Below are 25948 nucleotides of genomic sequence, written 5' to 3' on the forward strand. Positions count from 1 at the left end.
TGTCTCATTTAGAACCAAAGGTGGACGGAAATTAAGCATAGCCTTTATTTACTTGGTCCATTTTCTCAAATAATATCAAATGTATTATTAAAGATATAAATATTGAGGACAGTTTATGATTGGGTATCATCATTCATTTCCTAAAAAACGTATTGAATACACTACAGTCTATACAGAAGCATATACCACAGTGCACAATGTAACCAAATCAAACTACAATGTAACCAAGTCTCGATTGAATATAGTAGGATATCATAAACCACAGAAAGATCCCACTGGACACACACTGGTTGAATCAACACTGTTTCCCACGTCATTTCAATGAAATTACGTTGAGCCAACGTGGAATAGACCTTGAATTGACGCCTGTGCCCAGTGGGATACATTGACACATACATATAAAGATACATCGTTTTAGCACCGTTTTAAAATACCACTGCACACATTACTGTCGCAGAATATATATTTTTTTTTTTCAACACATAAATTCAGTTGAGATTTGTTTTTGGGGTCCACATTATAATGCAATAGCAACTGTAAATACAGCGTAACATGTATCTGTCAGTGTTTTGACACACATAATCTCGACCACAAGTCTTTATCACTGTGACAGCTATTAGAAATCAGTTGGACATAGCAGGCTTGTTGCCATGCTGTTGTTAAACCATTGGGCCCGATGGACACTGCAGTGCTACAGAGCAAAGAAACGTCTACCCAACCCTCGGTCCTTTTCTTATCTTACATCAAACAAATCAAAATGACAACAAGAAAATATATTTTAATACTCAACACTATCAAAATAGAACAGGAATACGTCCAATTTTGCACGTAAATAATTTAAAATAAATGAAATAACGGGTACTTACTCTGCATTAAAGCCATTGACGTGCAGAATCCGCATCTGCTTGACAATCGTACTTTTCCCAGACTCTCCGGCCCCTTCGAAATAAAACACAGATGAAGCATAAGGAAATGGAGCCATCGCTAAAATATAAGAATGTACTTGGGTGCCGCATATGCTGGTGTTTAAAATCCATGCCAAATGTACTATCCATCTGACGATTCAGTCAGCGCTCGCTTGCGAGACCTGTCAACATATGTGGGCTGGGGGCGAATCTGAAAACATACATGATACATATCCGTTATCACATCCACCTTCTGGACCTTACCCAATAAAAGCAGTCGATGTGTGGCTTTATATGCTTGTCTTTCCTTTTGTAATTGTTTCTCGATTTTTTTATTCGCTTCTCTTTGTGCCTTTTCATCGATGCGTTGATCTTCAGTCTTGCTGTTGCCCAAACACCCCATCTTCCGCTGAGCTCTTCTCGTAAAAAGAAAGTATAAAATAACAGCTAATGCAAATCCTACTTTCAATATAAAAGGAGAAGAAATAGGGCGAAAAATCCGTGCGCCACTTCTCCGTCGCTCAGAAAAAAATCTTCCCCGTTACAATTTCGTTTTAACCCCTTGTCAAACCCAACCCAGTGGATTCAGTCGATTCTAATAAATATGTGCATCATAAATAGAACAAAAAGATACATTGACTTCATAAATATGCAAAGAGTGGAGCGGGGCTGAATCTGGAAGCCAGCCAACTGCTCTTCTCTCTCTCTCTCCTGCTTCCCACTCTCTATTTTTCCGGTCTAAAATTCTGTTTGTGTTTCGGTCCCTTTAACTCAGCACTGCCTCTCTCTGTAGCACCAGGAAGTCACACTGCACCGAAAGAGAAACACCTCACAGAGCGCGCGCCACCTTACCACTGTTTGAATACCCAGTTTAAAACAACATTTCTTAATTTCACATGTACAACAAACAAAAAGACAGGCTGCGTTTATCTAATAAAATGTGCGCCGAAAAGTTTCATTTCAGTAGGCTGTTCAGTGTAAGATAATTGGTGAATAATATAGTACAGTTGTTTCCAAAAACGGGTTTATGTTTGATCCAGACAGACACTTTAATCACGTTTCCTACACAAATCATTTCTCTATCCACTTTGCGCGCGTAAGTCATTTCACAGGTGCTTGCAAACACCGGTAAATGGAGGTTAACCAGAGAGCGCGACCGTAGACAATCAGGGCTGCGCACCAGCGTATAATCACACAAACCATATGGATCATATTACAAAACCAAATAATAACACTGTTAAACTCTATACAAAAGATAATGAAAAAACTAGTTTGCTGCTATTCAAATTTCTCTGAAGTAGCCTATTAACTTGACATAGGCCTACTATAGCCTACTCTATAGCCTGGGAGGTTCTCTTTCATCTGTAGCAATACAAAATGCCACACTACAATAATAAACTCAGCAAAAAATAAACGTCCTCTCACTGTCAACTGCGTTTATTTCAGCAAACTTAACATGTGTAAATATTTGTATGAACATAAGATTCAACAACTGAGACAAACTGAACAAGTTCCACAGACATGTGACTAACAGAAATTGAATAATGTGTCCCTGAAAAAAGGGGAGGGTCAAAATCAAAAGTAACAGTCAGTGTCTGGTGTGGCCACCAGCTGTATTAAGTACTGCAATGCATCTCCTCCTCATGGACTGCACCAGATTTGCCAGTTCTTTCTGTGAGATGTTACCCCACTCTTCCACCAAGGCACCTGCAAGTTCCTGGACATTTCTGGGGGGAATGATCCTAGCCCTCACCCTCCGATCCAACAGGTCCCAGACGTGCTCAATGGGATTGAGATCCGGGCTCTTCGCTGGCCATGGCAGAACGCTGACATTCCTGTCTTGCAGGAAATCACGCACAGAACGAGAAGTCTGGCTGGTGGCATTGTCATGCTGGAGGGTCATGTCAGGATGAGCCTGCAAGAAGGGTACCACATGAGGGAAGTGGATGTCTTCCCTGTAACGCACAGCATTGAGATTACCTGCAATGATAACAAGCTCAGTCAGATGATGCTGTGACACACCGGCCCAGACCATGACGGACCCTCCACCTCCAAATCGATCCCGCTCCAGAGTACAGGCCTCGGTGTAACGCTCATTCCTTCAACGATAAACACGAATCCGACCATCACCCCTGGTGAGACAAAACCGCGACTCGTCAGTGAAGAGCACTTTTTGCCAGTTCTGTGGTCCAGCGCCGGTGGGTTTGTGCCCATATGCGAAGTTATTGCCGGTGATGTCTGGTGAAGACCTGCCTTACAACAGGCCTACAAGCCCTCAGTCCAGCCTCTCTCAGCCTATTGCGGACAGTCTGAGCATTGATGGAGGGATTGTGCGTTCCTGGTGTAACTCGGGCAGTTGTTGTTGCCATCCTGTACCTGTCCCGCAGGTGTTATGTTCAGATGTACCGATCCTGTGCAGATGTTGTTACCTGTGGTCTGCCACTGCGAGGATGATCAGCTGTCTGTCCTGTCTCCCTGTAGCACTGTCTTAGGCGTCTCACAGTACGGACATTACAATTTATTGCCCTGGCCACATCTGCAGTCCTCATGCCTCCTTGCAGCATGCCTAAGGCATGTTCACGCAGATGAACATGGACCCTGAGCATCTTTCTTTGGTGTTTTTCAGAGTCAGTAGAAAGGCCTCTTTAGTGTCCTAAGTTTTCATAACTGTGACCTTAATTGTCTACCGTCTGTCTGTAAGCTGTTAGTGTCTTAATGACTGTTCCACAGGTGCATGTTCATTAATTGTTTATGGTTCATTGAACAAGCATGGGAAACAGTGTTTAAACCATTTACAATGAAGATCTGTGAAGTTATTTGGATTTTTACGAATTATCTTTGAAAGACAGGGTCCTGAAAAAGGGATGTTTCTTTTTTTGCCGAGTTTAAAGAGAATCCAAAGGTGTGAATATAACAGCACCTCAACCTTTGAGAAAAAAAAGGCACAATGCAAATGCAATGGAATATATGCAAACGAGTTCATGTGTTTGCATATCAGCATCCATGTCCTAGCAGCACAGCTGGGCAGTGCTCCCATCAACAGTGGAGAGTATATCCATGTAGTGAGCGAGAGCCAAAGACAATCTCCCAATATGATAGGATGGAGGTGGTGTCTGGGTCATTTTAAGGTTAGTGTGGATGAACAGACAAATGCCCTGACAACCAATAAAAGCCATCCTTAAAGTAAAGCATTGTTGGGAAAATGAATCATTAATGAAGTCCTTTCAAACTCCAATAAGATGTAGTAAACTAATTCAAAGACGACAGATACACTGACTAAAGTAGCGCTTTGTGATCTAAAGTAAGTGAGGTAGATGTGTTTGACCATTTCATTGGCAAACCAGACTCGGAAGGACTAGAATTAATTACATCAATTGAACGATTGATTGATTTCAAAACATACAAAAATAAATCAGACATATCAAAACATGGATTATATCAAAAGTAGTGTGAGGCAAACTGGCAACTGAGGGACCATATGAGATGGTTATCTGTCGTGATGTGTCACTGTTTAGAACATTAGCAGCCTCCAGAACAATGGAAAGATTTTCCAGTACAAAAAAAATATGAAAACAAGATGCAAATGTGATGTTATAGGTCGAGTTGGCCAGTGTGTGGCTCCTCTGGATGCAAATTTAGCCCGCGGAGCTTCCTAACTGTTAATGTTGTGTGTTGGTTGAGTGTCGGCTCTACCTACCTCTAGCCTCGTACAAACCATCCTGATCTCATGAGCTTACGCTCTGTTACAGAATGTAAACTCACAAGATCAGGATGGTTCGTACGAGGCAAACCTACCTCTCTACTATTCAGAAATTAGTCATTTACTGTATGTCTCCCTACAATGCCATGGGGAGTTAAGACAATCTTTGCTTTCACTTGTTTTGGTTTTTGTCACCTGTTTGCATCGCGCCCAGTCATAACTATGTGAACTACAGAGCCAAAGTTCTTTCCCTGTTTGGCACAAGGAGTAAAGTAACACACATATTTTTTAAAGTCAGTAGAAATGATCACCATCATCTTATCTAATTCTCTCTATAGTGTTATTAACGTAGAGCAGCCCATTGACTATCGTCTTACATTGCCTTTTGTCTCCCTCTTGTGGTTTAGATGAATACTATACACTTCAGTGTGTGTGTGTGTGTGTGTGTGTGTGTGTGTGTGTGTGTGTGTGTGTGTGTGTGTGTGTAATGCTTGATGGCAATATACATGTACAACAAAGGAATGGTCAAGAATACATGCGTGCTTTACTAGAAAGCTATGACTGTATGACTTTCACCCTTCCTCCTTGTACCCTGTTACCTGGATACAAATAGCTTGTGTATGATAAGTTAGTATATAGCTCAGGTCATACCTTAGGCTGGAAAACTGGTATTCTAGTTTCTCTTTCCAGTGAGTACACAGAGATGGTTAGAGATTAAGAAGATACCTGGAATGGTAGCTAGCTTTCTAAAAGCTCTCCGTAGTCATAACATGGCATTCCCAAAGGCCCAGTGCAGGGTCATGTTCATTAGGCACTAAATGGAATAAAACAGCTTGACAAGGGGAGGGACTACCTGGACTTGTCCAATAACAAACAGTCATTTTTGTTTTCGGTTTTCAAAACACTTTGCTATGGTGTGCCCTACTGAACATGACCAAGGAGATCTGCAGGTTAGTATTGACCAGATAAACTTGCAAACTGCAAAAGCAACTGCTTTAGGTCAACTGAGTTGAGAGTGCATCTAAGACAATCATTCCTTTTTTATAGTAGGGCAGTCTGTCAGCAGGCTGTTGGCCAAATGAGTGCATTTGGGATATTACTGTCCTTTGTCACACATTCCTGGTGCGTGATCTTTTGTTTTGTTTTGGTTCGGGGTGAACTTTCAACCCCGCTGGACAGCCCGGGCTAGTTTCCGTAGGACGTGGGGCCCGATTTAGAAAGCGAGAGTAAAAAAAACAGGACGCACATTTTCTCCCCAGAGAACAGGAGGTGTAAGAGAGGTCTGATGAGGTCAAGATGAGGTCATAGCTGCTGGTTGGTAGGTTGGATGGTAGGTTTACCGCCACTGTCTGTCTGACCAGAGTGGCACAGGACTGAGAAAGTGAAACCATTTCCAGGGACGACATAACTTTACAAAAACGTCCCCCCAGAATTAAGTCACCTTAACTTGAACCCTTTATAGAAAGGGCTACATATCACTGACGTAGTAATTATGTAACGGATGTTATCTGTCTGCTGGATTGCTGTCAGCTTGCAAACAGAACTAATCCAAGGTTTAATACTAGCCAACTTGCTTACCTCAGTGCTATTTTATGTCACGAGTAAAGTCAGGTGACATAAGCACCCCTTACGGAACAACACGTGAATTTCACGTGAACACATGTGAAGTGTTCCAAAAACACGTTTTCATGTGATCACAATGTGACAACATGTAAAGCAAAATGTGATAACATGAAGCTACATGTGTAAACATGTGAAGTGTTCTAAATAAAAATGTAAAATCATGTTGTTTTTCTGTAAGGAACAGCTATATGTAACCCTTAGATTTCCACTTAAGTGTAACCAGCAGACGTTTCAAAATATAGACACAGACAATAACATTTAACTGTGTGCATGTCTGTCAGCCTAAATAGCTGACTAAATTATCTTATAACATTTTTGGCTACTGACTTTGACACTCTAAAGCTCTGATTTTGAGTAAACTCCCAGGTCAGGTCTAGAGGTCGACCGATTAATCAGAATGGCTGATTAATTAGGGCCGATTTCAAGTTTTCATAACAATCGGTAATCGGTATTTTTGGCCACCGATTTGCCGATTTAAAAAAACTAACTTTTTTTATATATATAAATATTTTTAGTCAGTTAAGAACACATTCTTATTTTCAATGACGGCCTAGGAACGGTGGGTTAACTGCCTTGTTCAGGGGCAGAACGACAGATTTTTACCTTGTCATCTTGGGGATTCAATCTTGCAACCTTACCGTTAACTAGTCCAACGCTCTAACCACCTGCTTTACATTGCACTCCACGAGGAGCCTGCCTGTTACACGAATGCAGTAAGAAGCCAAGGTAAGTTGCTAGCTAGCATTAAACTTATCTTATAAAAAGCAATCAATCAATCATAATCACTAGTTAACTACACATGGTTGATGATATTACTAGTTTATCTAGCCTATCCTGTGTTGCATATAATCGATGCGGTGCGCATTCGCGAAAAAGGACGGTCGTTGCTCCAACTTGTACCTAACCATAAACATCAATGTCTTTCTTAAAATCAATACACAAGTATATATTTTTAAACCTGCATATTTAACTAAAATAAATCCAGGTTAGCAGGCAATATTAACCAGGTGAAATTGTGTCACTTCTCTTCCGTTCATTGCACGCAGAGTCAGGGTATATGCAACAGTTTGGGCCGCCTGGCTCGTTGCGAACTAATTTGCCAGAATTTTACGTAATTATGACATAACATTGAAGGTTGTGCAATGTAACAGGAATATTTAGACTTATGGATGCCACCCGTTAGATAAAATACAGAACGGTTCCGTATTTCACTGAAAGAATAAACGTGATAGTTTCCGGATTTGACCATATTAATGACCTAAGGCTCGTGTTTCTGTGTGTTATTATGTTATAATTAAGTCTATGATTTGATAGAGCAGTCTGACTGAGCGATGGTAGGCACCAGCAGGCTCGTAAGCATTCATTCAAAACAGCACTTTCGTGCGTTTTGCCAACAGCCCTTCGCAATGCATTGCGCTGTTTATGACTTCAAGCCTGTCAACTCCCAAGATTAGGCTGGTGTAACCGATATGAAATGGCTAGCTAGTTAGCGGGTGCGCGCTAATAGCGTTTCAAACGTCACTCGCTCTGAGACTTGGAGTAGTTGTTTCCCTTGCTCTACATGGGTAACGCTGCTTCGAGGGTGGCTGTTGTCGATGTTTTCCTGGTTTGAGCCCAGGTAGGAGCGAGGAGAGGGACGGAAGCTATACTGTTACACTGGCAATACTAAAGTGCCTATAAGAACATACAATAGTCAAAGGTATATGAAATACAAATCGTATCGAGAGAAATAGTCCTATAATTCCTATAATAACTACAACCTAAAACTTCTTACCTGGGAATATTGAAGACTCATGTTAAAAGGAACCACCAGCTTTCATATGTTCTCATGTTCTGAGCAAGGAACTTAAACGTTATCTTTCTTACATGGCACATAATGCCCTTTTACTTTCTTCTCCAACACTTTGCTTTTGCATTATTTAAACCAAATTGAACATGTTTCATTATTTATTTGAGGCTAAATTGATTTTATTGATGTATTATATTAAGTTAAAATAAGTGTTCATTCAGTATTGTTGTAACTGTCATTATTACAAATAAAAAAATAAAAAAATTGTACAAAAAAAAAAAAAAAATAATAATAAAATAAAAATTGGCCGATTAATCGGTGTCCGCCTTTTTTTGGGGCCTCCAATAAAATCGGTAGCGGTATCGGCGTTGAATAATCATAATCGGTCGACTTCTAGTTAGGTCTACTGGTCTAGTGACTGAGGGTGAAAACTGATTAGGGACGTTGACGTCAAAGAACATTAAAGGACGTTAGAAGAGGTCAGCAGTGAGAAGGAGGCTTTTGTCCCAATGACCAGACCGGCAGTACATGCCGATAAAAATGTAAATAAAATGACAGTGCTATTTTTCCTATTACCAAACAAACAGAGAAGGCATGAACAATAGATAAAACCTTTTGGAGTCATATTTTGCCTTTTCACATGACAAGTTCTTAGCTCAGAACTATCCTTAATGAATATTGCAATTAAGTGACACCGGGAACCATGGAACTGATTAGCTAGCCTAGCCCTGACAATGTGGTGTTGTTAAGAGCTCTCAATTGTTGATTACTTACTCACTTAGAAGGTTGAATGTATATGAGTTTTGTGTTACTTTTTCAAAAGATGGCCGCTATATCCATTCAGGTAAATCACAGCTACTTGAGGGGATAGGATCTTTTCCCAACTGACCTCCAAACATTTGCATATTTGGATGGAACCTGAACCTGCTTGAGAACATCTCTGTTCCATATCTTGAAATTCCGTAACCCAGATTCCATCTGAATACGGGCTAAAAATAGCCCTCCCAGAGAGTGTCTCTCTCTCTCGCTGTGCCTCTCTCTGCAGCTCTGATATGGAATGATAACAGAACCAACCTGCCCCTTAGCGTGCAGGAAAAACACATGCATGCACACAGATGTGTTACACTGCAGACAGACATGTTACACTGCAGACAGACGTGTTACACTGCAGACAGACGTGTTACACTGCAGACAGACGTGTTACACTGCACAGAGACGTGTTACACTGCACAGAGACGTGTTACACTGGACAGAGACGTGTTACACTGGACAGAGACGTGTTACACTGCACAGAGACGTGTTACACTGCACAGAGACGTGTTACACTGCACACAGACGTGTTACACTGGACACAGACGTGTTACACTGCAGACAGACGTGTTACACTGCAGACAGACGTGTTACACTGCACAGAGACGTGTTACACTGCACAGAGACGTGTTACACTGCACAGAGACGTGTTACACTGCAGACAGACGTGTTACACTGCAGACAGACATGTTACACTGCACAGAGACGTGTTACACTGCACAGAGACGTGTTACACTGCACAGAGACGTGTTACACTGCAGACAGACGTGTTACACTGCAGACAGACGTATTTACTCTTCCCTTTGTTGCCTCACAAACATCTTCCACCACATACACACACACACACACACACTTGAACTCAAACTCCATATTAATAACGAAGGAAAATGTATTGTATGAACGATCAATGAACATGCACTATGGCACTCTGAGGCCAAGCCTTTCCCCTCAATCTCTTATCATTGGCCATTGGTCATCCCAGATATGAAAGATTACAATAGCTGAAAACGTGGCTGCTATGATCAGGTCATGAGACTGAGAAAGCAAGGTGGGGAAGGGTTTATGGGATGGGCGGCAGCAAAAATAGCACAGACTTTGGACTATTCCCACTTAAGTCTATATATGGCAACATGACACAAGGATGGACCCCACTCTCAATAAACACAATATCATAAGAATGACACGTGGATTACAGAAGGAAAGTTTGGAGTTCTTAGTCAAGGAAAGAATAGGGCTAATCCTAATAATTTCAGCCCTTATTTGGTTACAGGCAGACCCGCATGCCAGCAGTAAAGTATGCTAGCAGTAGCAAAGTAAAGTAGCAATATTTGTAAAACTTTGATACATACCTGCCAGAACAAGTGTACTGTATGCAGTGAAGGGTACATATGTTGGATCTTAATTTGAGCCAGTTTGCTACAACAGGAATTGTAAATTATTATGTGGATTATAATTAATGGACATTTTTGTAGGGTTTGATAAATGTTTCACTATGGCAAAATCAAGTCTGACATTTGAAAGTGGAAATTACAAACTTTAGAAGGATTTTTAACCTCTAATACACTACCAGTTTGAACTTCCTGCATTCTCAGCAACATCTGTAATGCCTAAATACACAATCATAGAGTTTTTCAGAGTAGTAGAATGGGGAAAGGGCGATGTGTGTGTGTGAGAGAAAGACAGAGAGAGAGAGTGGGCACTATACACTAACTATACACTAACAGTTAATGTCACTTACCCACATAGGATAAAGTTGCTAGCTGTTCAAATAAAGGATCAAATAAAGTGTTCTAAACAATTGAGTCAGTGTTCCTAGAGGCTGCATTTGTGGACTTGGTCCCCCACCTGAACGAACATGTAGGGTTAGAGATTGGTTAAGATGCACATAGGTAACCCAGAGATATGAGTAACAACAGGTCACATGTATGTACCATTTTCTAACTGTTATGGGACACAAACCATACTGTGTCGGCTCTGATATTTTCTTTTCACATTTCCCTTCTCACCACAGTTCCAGCAACTATGGTGGATGAGTAACCAGGCTAATTCTGTTTGGCTTAGCTCAGTAGTGTGGAAAGGGCCCTGTATCCAGAGCAACTAACAGTAGTGAGTGGATACATTTCAATTTGTACTGGTCCCCCGTGGCAATCAAACCCACAACCCTGGCGTTGCAAGTGCCATGCTCTACCAACTGAGCCACACAAGAACTCCAACCACCCTCAACGTTAAATTCCATATGCTAACGTCCTGATACCCATGGTTGCTAGGCGCCAGTCATATAAACCTAGCTGAAGTTGTCAACTTCCTTCGAACTCCATTCTGCATAAAAAGCCGAGGAATGGTGTCATATCTAGCGTCCTTATAGTCTCAGCAATAAAATGCTACTACAGCTTGCACTGTATAACAAAATTAACTACAATATATATATATATATTTTTCAAAAAAACACACACACACAATACATTCGGAAAGTACTCAGACCCCTTGACTTTTTCCACATTGTTGCGTTACAGCCTGACTAAAATGTATTAAATTGTTTTTTCCTCATCAATCTAAACACAATACCTCATAATGTCAAAGCAAAAAAAGGTTTAGACATTTTTGCAAATTTATTAAAAATAAAAAACAGAAATATTACATTTACATAAGCATTCAGACCCTTTGCTCAGTACTTTGTTGAAGCACCTTTGGCAGCGATTACAGCCTTGAGTCTTCTTGGGTATGATGATACAAGCTTGGCAAACCTGTATTTGGGGAGTTTCTCCCATTCTTCACTGCAAATTCTCTCAAGCTCTGTCAGGTTGGATGGACAGCGTCGTTGCACAGCTATTTTCACATCTCTCCAGAGATGTTCAATTTGGTTCAAGTCCGGGCTCTGGCTGGGTCATTCAAGGACATTCAGACTTGTCCCGAAGCCACTCCTGCATTGTCTTGGCTGTGTGCTTAGGGTCGTTGTCCTATTGGAAGGTGAACCTTCACCCCAGTCTGAGGTCCTGAGCGCTCTGGAGCAGATTTTCATCAAGGATCTTTCTGTACTTTACGCCGTTCATCTTTCCCTCGATCCTGACGAGTCTCCCAGTCCCTGCCGCTGAAAAACATCCCCACAACACGATGATGCCACCACTATGCTTCATTATAGGGATGGTGCGAGGTTTCCTCCAGACGTGACGCTTGACATTCAGGCCAAAGATTTCAATCTTGGTTTCATCAAACCAGAGAATCTTGTTTCTCATGATTTGAGTCTTTAGGTGCCTTTTGGCAAACTCCAACCGGGCTGTCATGTGCCTTTTACTGAGGAGTGGCTTCCATCTGGCCATGCTACCATAAAGGCCTGATTGGTGGAGTGCTTCAGAGATGGTTGTCCTTCTAGAAGTTTCTCCCATCTCCACAGAGGAACACTGGAGCTCTGTCAGAGTGACCATCAGGTTCTTGGTCACCTAACTGACCAAGGCCCTTCTCCCCCGATTGCTCAGTTTGGCCGGGCGGCCAGCTCTAGAAAAAGTCTTGGTGGTTCCAAACTTCTTCCATTTAAGAATTATGGAGGCCACTGTGTTCTTGGGGACCTTCATTGCTGCAAAATAAATGTTGCTCCCCTTCCCCAGATCGTTGCCATAACACAATCCTGTCTCGGAGCTCTACGGACTATTCCTTCGTCCTCATGGCTCGGTTTTTGCTCTGACATGCACTGTCAACTGTGGGACCTTATATAGACAGGTGTGTGCCTTTCCAAATCATGTCCAATCAATTGAATTTACCACAGCTGGACTCCAATCAAGTTGTAGAAACATCTCAAGGATGATCAATGGAAACAGGATGCACCGGAGCTCAATTTCGAGTCGCATAGCAAAGGGTCTGAATACTTATGTAAATAAGGTATTTCTGTTTTTTATTTTGAATCAATCGAAACATTTCTAAAATCTGTTTCCGCTTTGTCATTATGGGGTATTGTGTAGGCGTGTGTCAAAACATTTTTTAATCCATTTTAGAATAAGGCTGGAAAATGTGGAAAAAGTCAAGGTGTCTGAATACTTTCCAAATACACTGTATAATATATACAGTATATAATAATATAAACCATTTAGCAGATGCTTTTATCCAAAGCAACTTACAGTCATAAGCATACATTTTACATATGGATGGTCCCAGGAGTTGAACCCACAACCATGGCATATCAGGCACCATGCACTACCAACTGAGCTACAGATGACTGTATCATTGTATAGCTAATTTCAATAGCCGATGTGAGTTTAATAGTCAGCAATGTATTTTATGATATTCACTGCCAGCTCTCAATTCATTTTTTATTCGAAAACAGTAAATACAGATTGTTACCCTAATTTAAAATCCAGACTCCATCTGAGGTCATAAGGGGAACTGACTGACTGACCGATTGCCATGTTCCAGGACACTAGCAAGTCACATGCACTAGCCTACTGCCACAGCTTGTTAAGCAGCATTTGATGTGTGCTTCTTGGTCTTTGATAAGCTAGTTCTTGGAATGCTGAGATACTACCACTGTGACGGTTACACATAGCCTGGTCCCAGATCTGTTACCGCAGTCTTGCAACAGCTATATGATAATTGTCACGCCAAGGCAAGACATCACAAACAGATCTGGGGCCAGGCTAGGTAACCTAGGGGCTGTCATTATGACATGGTTAGAAAGCACTGATTCCATGCTTGATTTGGAATACATGGTACTGGATGAATGTAGCTTATCCCTGTGGATGCATGTGGTAGGCTAGTCTTGAAAAAAATCTGTTCTTCTTTGCCTTTGAAGTCTGAAATAGTCGAACACACATGACCTAATATCACATCAGAGGTTTCATGATGAGTTGGGATGTGAAGTAGGCTATAACTGTCACTAGCGAATGACTAGTGACTGCATATTGCCATTGGTGTGCTTCACGCCTGTGTGCCACAACTTCAGGATAGCATGTAGTGCTTTCAGAAAGTATTCATACCCCTTGACTTATTCCACATTTTGTTGTGTTCAGCCTGAATTCAAAATGGTTTACATATTTGTTTTTCTAATCCAGCTACACACAATACCCCATAATGACAAAGTGAAAGCAGATTTTTAGAAATGTTAGCTAATTTATTGAAAACGAAATTCAGAAATATCTCATTTACAGTATTCACACAGGTGCATCCAATTTCCTTTGATCATCCTTGAGATGTCGCTACAACTTGATTGGAATCAACCTGTGGCTAATTCAATTCTTTGGACACGATTTCGAAAGAAACACACCTGTCTACATAAGGTTCCACAGCTGACAGTGCATCTGCAGTGCTTGCTGTTTGGGCTTTTATGCTGGGTTTCTGTATAGAACTTTGTGACATCGGCTGATGTAAAAAAAGGGCTTTATAAATACATTTGATTGATTGATTTCAGAACAGAAACTATACCATGAAGTCCAAGGAACTGTCTGTAGATCTCTGAGATGTAATTGTGATGAGGCATATACACTGACAGTAAAAACATAAGGAACACCTTCCTAATATTGAGTTGTACCTACTTTTGCCCTCAGAACAGCCTCAATTCGTCGGGGCATGGACTCTACAAGGTGTCGAAAGCGTTCCACATGGACGCTGGTCCATGTTGACACCGATGCTTCCCACAGTTGTGCGAAGTTGGCTGGTAGTGGATCTCTACTCCGAATTGTTCGTTCCATCTCATCCCATAGACGCTCAATTAGACTGAGACCTGGTGACTGGGCAGGCCACTGCAGTATGCTGAATTCACTGTCATGTTCGTGGAACCATTCCTGGACTATCCTAGTCTTGTGGCATGGGGCATTATTCTGCTGAAATAAATCTACTTGCAAATGGATACCCTGCTATCATGATGGGATGCACCTGATTGGTAATGATGTTCAGATATACTGTGGCACTCAAACGTTGCTCCAATTAGAACACACCCCACTCCATCACACCACCACAAGCCTGCAATGTTGACACGCTGCATGATGGATGCATGTACTCATGTGGTTTTCTCCCATCAGCGTGAAACAGCAGGAACTAGGATTCACCAGACCAGGCAATGTTTTTCCAATTCTCCAGTGTCCAGTGTTTTCGTTCATTAGCCCCCTTTTTTTGCTGAAAGAAGTGGAACTCTAAGGTCGTTGGCTGCCATACCCCATTTGTGTCAATGCACGACGGGTTGTGCATTCTTTTATGGGTCTTTGGACACCAATGTTGTACTGGACTGTCAGTTGACTAACTGTAGCCGACTGTTGCTTTGCACAATTTGTGTCAGCCTCCTTTGTCCTCTTTCATCAATTACCTGTTTTTGTCCACTGGTCTGTCGTTGGCTGGACGTCCTTTGGGTGGTTAACCATTCTTGATACAAATGGGAAACTGTTGAGCATGAAAAACCCAGCAGTGTTGCAGTTCTTGACACACTCAAACCAGTGTGCCGGCACCTACTACCATAACCCGTTCAAAGGCACTTAAATATTTTGTCTTGCCCATTCACCCTCTGAATGGAATACATACACAATCCATGTCAAAATTGTATCAAGGCTTAAAAATCCTTCTTTAACCTGTCTCTTCCCTGTCATCTACACTGATTTAAGTGGATTTAACAGGTGACATCAATAAGGGATCATAGCTTTCACCTGGATTCACCTGGTCAGTCTGTCATGGAAGAACAGGTGTACTTAATGTTTTGTACACTCAGTGTATCTGGGAAAGGGTATAAACCAATCTCTAGAATGCTGAAAGTTTCCAAGAGCACAGTCTCCATCATTGGGAAATGGAAATAATATGGAACTACCCAGACTCTGGCCGTCCGATCAAACTGAGCAACTGGGCAAGAAGGACCTTGGTCAGGGAGGTGACCAAGAACCCAATGACCTCTCAGGCAAAACTACAGAGTTCCTTGGCTGAGATGGGAGAATCTGCCAGAATGACAACAGTCTCTATAGCACTAAACCAATCTGGGCTTCATGGGACAGTGGCCAAACGGAAGCCACTCCTGAGAAATAGGCACGAGAGCACACCTAGAGTTTGTAAAAAGGCACGTGAAAGATTTTGAGATCAGACCACATCAACTTTTGCCTTAAGATGAGACAAAAATGTTACTCTTTTGCCTGAATGCAAAGCGTTGTCTGGAGAAAACCAGACACAGCTCATCACCTGTCTAACACCATCCCTACCGTGAAGCATGGTGGTGGCAGCATCATGCTATGAAGATACTTTTCAGTGACAGGGACTGGGAGACTGGTAAAGATAGAAGGAACAATGAATGGCACAAAATACACACAAATTCTTGATGAGAACAAACAACCTCAGACTGGGGGCGAAGATTTACTTTCCAACAGGACAATGACCCCAAGCATACAGCCAAAGCAACGCTGGAATGGCTTCAGAACAAGAATGTGAAAGTCCTTGAGTGGCCCAGCCAAAGCCCAGACTTGAATCCCATTGAAAATCTGTAGAAAGACTTGAAGATTGCTGTTCACAACTGCTCCCCATCTAACTTGACAGAGCTTGAGAAAATCTCCAAGGAAGAATAGGAGAAAATCCCCAAATCCAGACGTGCAAAGCTGATACAGACATACCCAAGACGACTCAAAGCTGTAATCGCTGCTTCTACAAAGTATTGCCACAGGGGTGTGAATAATTATGTAAATTAGATATCTGTATTTAATTTTCAATACATTTGCAAAAATGTCTAGAAACATGTTTTAACTTTGTCATTATGAGGCACTGTGTGTAGATGGGTGAGAGAAAACAATATATTTAATCCATTTTGAATTCAGGCTGTAACACAACAAAATGTGGAATACATATGTTAGCATACATGCATTAGCCTAGGGTAGAATTTCCTTTAGTGACTGAAAATATCATTTGAAGGTTTGGGGTGAAGTGTCCCTTTAAAATCTTCTGTGTGTCTTGTACGGCATTTTGCTATAATGATTAACCCATTGCTTATCTGTTGTCCTATAGTCCAAGTGCATTTTCAAGGACATTTTGCACGTATAATGCTTCAACCTGGAATGAGAACTAGTAGCCTACTTAATATTATGTTATCAATGCACTACTGTCCATACTCCTGTGACTGTATTGGTCACTGGTAGGCTATATTGTCAGGCCTAATGAACAATGTGCATTCATTAATGCAAATATATATTAAATATTACAGCTGAATGAATTGGTAGAGGAGAACTAGACCATAGGCCTCAGGGACCATCATGACGAGTGTTGGAGGTATGCCGTGCATTAGCCCTCTACTACACATCATCGCCCTCAGGCAACAGAAAACCTTTTCCCCCTGACCCGCCCACCATATAAAAAATCCTACACATGACAATATGTGATGACATGTCTGTAAACAATCCAATGAGGTGCAGAAGTTGGTATGATGTATCAATTGGGGCAGGGACCTTCTTTCAGGAAGCAGAGCAATGTTAGCGCATGGTGTGAGTGAAGGGTACAACACATTTCATTATTTTACATGTTTAAATAGAGATAAGTACACATTTTCTATTGTCAAGTTGTGTAGTAACCTCTAAAGAAGCATATTTGATAGGTTTTGAACAGACACATATATATATATATATATATATATATTCATTCAGAGCAACATTGTGCAGTTAGGCTACATTTCAGGGAAACATCATGCTCGATGAAATACCATTTGATGTAAAATTATGGCCTTGGTCAATGTTTTTGCCAACATATCCACTGACATTCACTGGCAGTGGACACAGGGACATTCTACGGTTGATAGGACCCTAATCAAGCAGTTAGGAGGCTCATATCCTCTGATAGTAAGAACAGTGATCTTGACTACATTGGCAGCAAGGAAGAATGGGCCCCAGAATCAGGATTGAGAGGAAGTGAAATACTAGTTTATGCCCAACTTGAATTTATATATTAAAATATCAAGATGTTCTTTGTTTTTTTAGTACCCTTATGGCACAGCATTGCCCTGAGGCAACAAAACAAATTCTGGCTGTGGGGGGGTAAAAGTATTTTATTACTTTTGATACATTAAATTAAAATAGGATGGAATATTTCTTTTTCCAGTAGAAAAAAAAATGTGCGCAGTAGAGGGTTAATTACACTGGCCGTTTATTTTCATAGCGCGGGAATAAAAGGTTGAGGGGTTCTCGAACCTAGCCTATTCCATTTAATGTATTTATTTTGATCAAGCTAGTGAATAGATTAAATAAATTAGCCTATAGCCTATTCTTGACCTGACATACATCTCATTGGTTTGTAGAAGGATAACATAGCCTGGGCTGGTTAATGTATTATCCCCAGCCATCTATCTCACACACCTACCGAGTAAAAGCAGACGATGCGTCTGCTCATATTCCCGTTTCTGCTCCTTCAGAGTTCGGTCAATATGTTTACTGACTTTCTTCGCCTGTTTTTTGACCTCCTTCTCCTCCGATAACTTTTTGTCCAAGGTTTTCTGTTTCTGTTTGCTGAGCTTCTTCTGCAGCAAATGTTGCCGCTGGCTGCGGTCAGCTCCAACATTGTCCCCATTCTGTATGGGCACGCCTTTAGTCGTGTCCCCTCTACCGGCATCTCGTGCATTCAGCTTGCCTTTGCTAGGGCCCCCGCGGCGACACCAACAACCACGGAGCAGTGCCATGTCATTATATGCCCCTGTATCCTCGTGGTCAAGGTCCTTGGAGCGTAACGATACAGAGCAGTCCGCCGGTTTCTCGGTGTCACTGGATTCGTCAAGACTAAGACGCAGGCTGTAGCACAGTCCCATTGTGGGGTTTGTTCCGTTAGCAAAATGGAAGGGAAATGTTCAGGTGAAAAGCGCAAAATTCCTCGAGAGATGGTAGGCCTACCTGCTCGCCTGTACTCATTGTGGCATTTCCCCTATCCTGGGATGCGTGTTGAATTCAAACTGCAGAGGTGATCTCATCACGGTTCTGGACTTGCCACCATGTGAGCCATTTTGTCCCGTCTGTCAATGCCAGCCTGTAGTTGGTGGATAACCTGATTGTAACAGTGGCCACCGCTAGTCCACCTTACCGTAAATAAATCTAAAGTACAACCTAAAAAATACACAAGGGAGAGTGTGCGCCCAGGACTGGCTCTCGAATTCTAATACCAGAACACTCTCTAGGGGCGCCAGTAGTGTGCGTCCCACTCATGGTGTGAAGCGTCAGCGTTAAATTCACTACTGGTATAGGCATGGACTTTAACTATTCGTGTGCCAGGACAAAGTAAAATCTAGAATTGTTTTCAAATTCTCTCCTACAATAGCCTAACCTAATTATTTTGGTAACACTTTATCAAGAGATAAAATGATTTATTACTTGTTATTTGTATGAGCCCATATGATCTTATTATACGCCGAAATAATAGGTTATTTATAATAAAAAATAGATACTTTACTGGCCATTTTTCAATGGAAAGGTATAGTTTTGCTGTCACAATACCCAACCACACACGCATTTCAGGATACAGTGTAGGGCTTAAGTGCCTTGCTCAAGGGCACAATGGCAGTGATTGGTAGGCTATCTTGGATGAGGCTCCTACCATCAGCTCTCTGGTTGCTGGTTTAGTTTCCATTTGTACCTTGCCCAAAGATAGAAATCTGAAAATAGATGTTATTTAACACATTATGAGATTATATTTAAGACATTATGGGGATCATACATGCTTATAACAAGTCTTACAATGCAGATAACAGCACCCCAATGCATTATAGATGTCAGCTTAAAGTAAAATGTTACCAGAAAACTAAAATGGCACTTCTCACTACACATATGAGTGTAGATTCCTGTGTAGGTCTACACCATCCCTACAGCAGCAATGACCAAAGGTTCCAGCCCAGCACAGGCTGTCAGCCTTGAATGGTGATCTCAACGTTTATTGGGCAGTTCACCAATAAAGCCTATTTGATACCACAGGGCTGAAGTAGACTGAACAATGCAGGGGTAATAAAACATTGTGTCAGCACCAAATACTGATAGGTGTTGATTGCCTGAATTGTCTGTGAACTTTCCCCAAAGGAGATATCCAGAATGTTCTGTCTACAGGTGCAGGATCTTAATCTGATCACACTTTTATTGCTGAGAATTTTCCTGCACCTAAAGTAGACTATAATTTTGGCCAGCTATTAGCTTAACCACCAATAAAGCAATATTATGGACTAAATATTCAAATCCTGTTGCTGCGGGATTATTTTGCTGTGACAATATAGGTCAAATTATGATCCCACATATGTACTACCTTGACTTTTTACAGCGTGTGCAACTAGTTGTGTAACGCAGGGCAGTAGACTCTTGAACAGATAAGAAGAGCAACTTGGAGCCAAATTGATTAGTATTGCCTGGTAGCGGTGTGACACCCACCACTCTGAGAATAGATGAAGTTCTACTCAGTCCGTCTGTGTAGCAATAGGGAAAGTATACTGCCTCTACCTCACAGTCCAACCAAGGTGTATGAATTGAAGAATAAACTGAATGTTCCAAAAATTGGGAAATTGAAATGAAATATAAAGTCCTTCTTTATTAACTTAAAAAACATTTTGGTATTAAAGCCTTCATCGGGGTGCTTGATCTCTTTGGATATGTAATTTAAGCACTCAGAAAATAAGTGAGGTTGGCACCAATGCATTTTCCGCATAAGACCATACATTTATTGGGGGTGTTTTATAAGACTATGATGATATCATATCACTAAGAAAAATAAACATAATTTTTCTAGATATCTTGAGTTACTTCAGAAAGAATAAGCATCTGATTCCATGGGGCCATCACACACATTTTGTTGTGTTACAGCTTGAATTAAATGGAGGAAATGTTGATTTTTTTTGTCACTGGCCTACACACAATATTTCATCATGTTAAAGTGGAATTATGTTTTTCACAATTTTTACAATGAATTAAAAATGAAAAACCAAAATGTCTTGAGTCAATACATATTCAACCACTTTGTTATGGCAAGCATAACTAAGTTCAGGAGTAAAATTATTCTGAAGAAGTCACATAAGCTGCATGGACTCACTCTGTGTGCAGTAAGAGTGTTTAGCACAATTGTTTAATGACTGCCTCATCTTTATACCCCACACATATAATTATCTGTAAGGTCCCTCTGTCAAGCAGTGAATTTCAAACACAGATTCAACCACAAAGACCAGGGAGGTTTTCCCTTGCCTCGCAAAGAAGGGCACAAAAAAACAGACATTGAATATCCCTTTGAGCACAACAAAATTTGGAATAAGTCAAGGGGTATGAATAAATCCTGAAGGCACTGTAGCTTCCTTATCGAAACAGTTCCATGACTAGACAGTATACAGTCCTGTTGATTGGTAACCATAACTCATATCTTGGAAAATAAACAATGTTGTATGGATGGGCCAGTGCAGTGCAGAGAGTGAGGTGTGTCACAGTACAAAGGTCATAAAGGGATTCCCATGGAATGGCTATTCTGTGTCTGTGGTGAGGCCATCACAGGTGCATGCTCTAAAACGATACATTGTTGTCACCTTGTGGAGAGATTTTGTACATGCAAGCCTAGTTTCTGCAAGTCAAGGCACACTTGTTCTTGTAAGCAACACATTGAACGCAATGGAGGACAATAATTGTCAAAAGTAAACAAAAATGAATTACTCATGAGGGTTTACATTAGCCTGAGTGCCAGTCTGTTTCTGCTCTCCTGCCAACTCAAATAAAATAGTATTTGTCACATGAAATGCTTACTTGGGGGCCCATTTCAACAATGCAGAGAGCAATAATGGAAAAATAATAAAACCTAATAATAAAAGCAATAATAAATACATAATGAGTAATGATAACTTGGCTATATACACGGGGGTACCAGTACCGAGTCTAAGTGCAGGGGTACGAGGTAATTGAGGTAGATATGCACATATAACTATGATTAAAGTGGCTAGGCGACAGGATACATAATAAACAGTAGCATCAGTGTATGTGATGAGTCAAAAAAGTTAGTGCAAAATGGGTCAACGCCGATAGTCCAGGTAGCTTTTTGGTTAAAGCTGCAATATGAAACTTTTCTATCATTCTCGTTGTGCGCAAGTCTAAGAAGCTGCAGATCTGTTCTATGTGCGCTATTTCTATGCTTCCAGTTCTTAAGTTTCGTTTTTGCTTCTTTTACTTTCGGTTTTGTACACCAGCTTTAAAACAGCTGAAAATACAATACGTTTGGTTATTGAAAATATATTTCACAGCGATTTGGAAGGTACAATGATTCGACACTTTACATTGCTTGTTTTGTCACATAAACTAGGCAAATTATTAGAATTTTAGCAACCAGCAAATGGAGGGGTGATTTCTGCAAACTGTACCTTAAAATATTTAACTAACTATTTAGCAGTCTTGGAGGTAGAAGCTGTTCAGGGTCCTGTTGGTTCCAGACTTGGTGCATCGGTACCAGTTGCCATGCGACAGCAGAGAAAACAGTTTATGATTTGGGTGGCTGGAGTGTTTGACACAGCCTGGTATAGAGCCCCTGGATGGCAGGGAGCTTGGTCCCAGTGATGTACAGGGCCATACGTACTACCCTCTTTAGCGCCTTGCGGTCGGATGCCAAGCAGATGCCATACCAAGCGGTGATGCACCCAGCCAAAATATTCTCAATGGTGCAGCTATCTGAGGGCACATGCCAAATCTTTTCAGCCTCTTGAGGGGAAATATGCCATGTCATGCCCTCTTCACGGCTATGTTGGTGTGTGTGGACCATGATAGATCCTAAGTGATGTAGACACCAAGGAACTTGAAGCTCTTGACAAGCTCCACTACAGCCCCATCAATGTGAATGGAGACGTGCTCGGCCCTCTGTTTCCTGTAATTAACGATTGGCTCCTTTGTCTTGATGTCGTTGCGGGAAAGGTTGTTGTCCTGGCACCACACTGCCAGGTCTCTGATCTCCTCCCTATAGGCTGTCTCATCGTCGTTGGTGATCAGGCCTACCACCGTCGTGCTGTCAGCAAACTTAATGATGGTGTTGGAGTCGTGCGCTGCCATGCAGTCGTGGGTGAACAGGGAGTACAGGGGGCACGCACCCCTGAGAGGCCCCGTGTTTAGGGTCAGCGTGGCGGATGTGTTGTTGCCTACCCTCACCACTTGAGGGCGGCCCATGATGAAGTCCAGGATCCAGTTGCAGAGGGAGGCGTTCAGTCCCAGGGGCCTTAGCTTAGTGATTAGCTTGGAGGGCACTATGGTGTTGAACGCTGAGCTGTAGTCAATTAACATGTTTGGCTTGACAATGACAGCAGAGTAGACAAAAGCACAAACGGACCAGGGACCAGACTAAGTTGACCCACAACTGAGTTTCATTCCAAACACCTCACTTCCAATGCATGTGACTGTCAACTGGTAACCACCACAAGACCTTCAGCTGCATATCCACAGGGTGGCAGCACCACCAAAGCTACAGATCATATACTCCCCCCAGATCATACAGATCATTATGATCAGCTCACACACAATTCAGCCCAGCCTGCACTGCAGCATTTACAGGTGTGGGATCTTAATTTGACCTATATTGTCACAGCAAAATAATCCTACACCAACAGGATTTGAATGTTTAGTCCATAATGTTGCTCTTTTTGGTGGTTAGGCTGTTAGCCGGCCAAAAGTAGACTACATGAACAGTGCAATACTGTTAATACAACAGTGTGTGAATGTGGGTTTTCAGTTCATTTATGTAAATCACAAAGCTCATCTGCATTTCCTGCAGTGCAGGATCATTTTCAGCAACAAAAGACTGAGCAAATCTTACCTCCGTGCATAGGCCCTAGGGCAGGTTTCTCCAACCCTATTCCTGGAGAGCTCCCGTCCTGTAGGCTTTCGCTCCAGCCCAATTTGTAACTAACCTGATTCAGTTTATCAACCAGCTACATATTAGAATCAGGTGTGGTACATTAGGCTTGGAGGGAAAACCTACAGGAAGTTAGTTATCCCTGACCAGGGCTGGAGAGCCCTGCCCTAGTGGAACATACTTTCTTGTAAATATTTTCTCATGCACTCTCCATTATGTTTAGTCTTGTATTTCATAAATAAATCATAAACTCTAAACATATATACTAATACCAATCATATTAGGCTAATATATTATAAACCTTGGTAATTGTCTTGTCGGGGTATAACTACACTGACTGACAGCATTGAGAATGGGTTTATGGCAACACTTGGCACTATGCAAAGTGTTTTCAAATCAACAACCACACCTTGAAGTTGGATGCATTGATCAATGGACATTTTGTGTGTCATGGGTAAAGATTCCATGTTTGGGAAGTTTGCCTATTCAAATGAATCCCAAAGGAAGGTATTAAGCCATGCAATGGTGTACACATAGAGCATGTTTGCAGGTGTTCTCTTGCAGAGTGGAGGGTGTTGTTTGTAATGGTCACATAAACACAGGAAATTGTATGTTTATACAAAGGAGAAGGTAAATGGTTTGCATATTGGTCTTTGAGGAACATTCATACAGCGATAATACCATCAAAGGGATATGATGGCCATGTTGTTTGTTGTGTGTGTGTGTGTGTGTGTGTGTGTGTGTGTGTGTGTGTGTGTGTGTGTGTGTGTGTGTGTGTGTGTGTGGGAGAGAAATTTGAAAAAATATTCCAACTGCAAAAATAGTCCACATTATCATCATGTTTTCTCCATAAATGTTTCATATTCCACTCATTCACCAAGCAGTCAAAAACAGTCTGAAATGCATTTGGAGGTATGAACGCTAAGCTGCCTGAATGCACTGAAAAAATATATTCTATGTCATTTAGTTGCATTACAGGGGAGATACAGCCGTTCACATCCCACATTGCAGAAAATGAGCATTGTAGGTTGATCCCGCAAAGTGGCCTGTCTTTGTCGGGTCAATAACGTTGCCTTTTTCCTGCCCGCAGCCTATGCTCAGGTGTCAACCATCCAGTGGTTCTCTCTCACATATGAATACCCGATTCAGTAGCATCATCGTCGTCAAAACAAAAACAATGCCGTCCCATCCATCACCTCTGTTCCGTCATGTCCAACCACCGCAGCCTCCAAGGTATGATTAGATTGCCTTGCGCTGCTGCTGGAACCGCGCCCACACTGGCGTGCGCCTTGATTGGCCACAGTCCCTATCGGTCATTTCAACATCCCCCAAAGGCCCTGTCGTGGCTTCACAGACCGGCATATGACGGGCCATACTTCGTAGGGTCTGTGGAAGCGTGCCACAGCGAGCTATAAAGACGGATCCCGAGATACCCCGGACAGCGCACCTTCTGTCTCCTCTAGCTTATCTGTCTCTCTTCAGGGTAACGTGCCTCACAATCTGAACGCTATTTGACCTCCGCTGTACCAAATACTCGTCTCCTTACACCCAGCAAAATGAGATGGTAAGCACACTAAGCCTATAGCTTACTGTCGGCATCTATTGGAACTGTTTGGGTAAAGTGATGTTTGGCACAGACTTACCACATATTCTAGGGAAGATACAGTACCCCTTGTTGATGTGAGAGTGTAAGGGATTTGATTGCTCTGGATTCTTGTGCTTGTCTAAATGTGCGTTGAATAGGTGGAAGTATTGTCTGACTTGAACTAGAGTCAGTATCTCTTTTTAACACTTGGAAAAGTTGAATGTCACAGCAAGGAATGTGGACCTCCCATTTGACTTGAAAGAGGGTCAGGGCAATGGGAAGCAGGTAATAGGAAGTGCAAATTGCAAACTCGAATCAATACTTAGCTACATGTTTATTACATTGGCACTGATTTTGTTTACTGTAGAAGGCTGAACATATAAAAAATATATTAGCCTATTCATATTTGATTTAAAAGACCTGTATGTTGTAGCCTGCTATTATTGCATGGCGCATAGATCATATGTATTTTCATGAGGCATGTAAGCCTATTAATCTGTGCAGTCTGCTCACTGTCATGAACTAGTCTTCTATCAGATATAAGCTATCATATAAGTATGATTCATTTTTTTTTAATCATTCAGACCTTTATTTATTTTTTTGTATTTTTTTTAATGCCTTGCAATGTATTGCTTGTTGGTCACTTTTAGTTGAGTGCTTCTATCAGCAAGAACCAATTACATTGTTTAAAGGAATCTACATTTTTGTTGGTTATGTCCTGGTTGACCATTGACAACAAACCCTGTTCAAACACAACAATACTTCCAAAT

General features: G+C 41.6%; 1 protein-coding gene across 2 annotated transcripts in view; it reads right to left on the reverse strand.

Moving 5' to 3' along the window:
• The window catches only part of gnal (guanine nucleotide binding protein (G protein), alpha activating activity polypeptide, olfactory type), a 67246-nt gene extending 48300 nt beyond the window's left edge, over nt 1-18946 (reverse strand). Inside the window, exons 1-2 of one of the 2 annotated variants that reach the window (XM_029755591.1) lie at nt 18122-18946; nt 867-939 (exon numbers count right to left, since the gene is read on the reverse strand). In XM_029755591.1, the coding sequence (XP_029611451.1) occupies nt 867-939; nt 18122-18563 (515 nt within the window). In that variant the 5' untranslated portion in view covers nt 18564-18946. Of the gene's footprint in view, nt 1-866; nt 940-1169; nt 1691-18121 lie in introns of those variants that run through there. The other variant, XM_029755592.1, reaches the window with a different exon arrangement.
• Nucleotides 18947-25948: the final 7002 nt, after the last annotated feature.

This window comes from Salmo trutta, chromosome 6 (assembly GCF_901001165.1).
Source record: "Salmo trutta chromosome 6, fSalTru1.1, whole genome shotgun sequence".
NCBI classification, from domain to species: Eukaryota; Metazoa; Chordata; class Actinopteri; order Salmoniformes; family Salmonidae; genus Salmo; species Salmo trutta.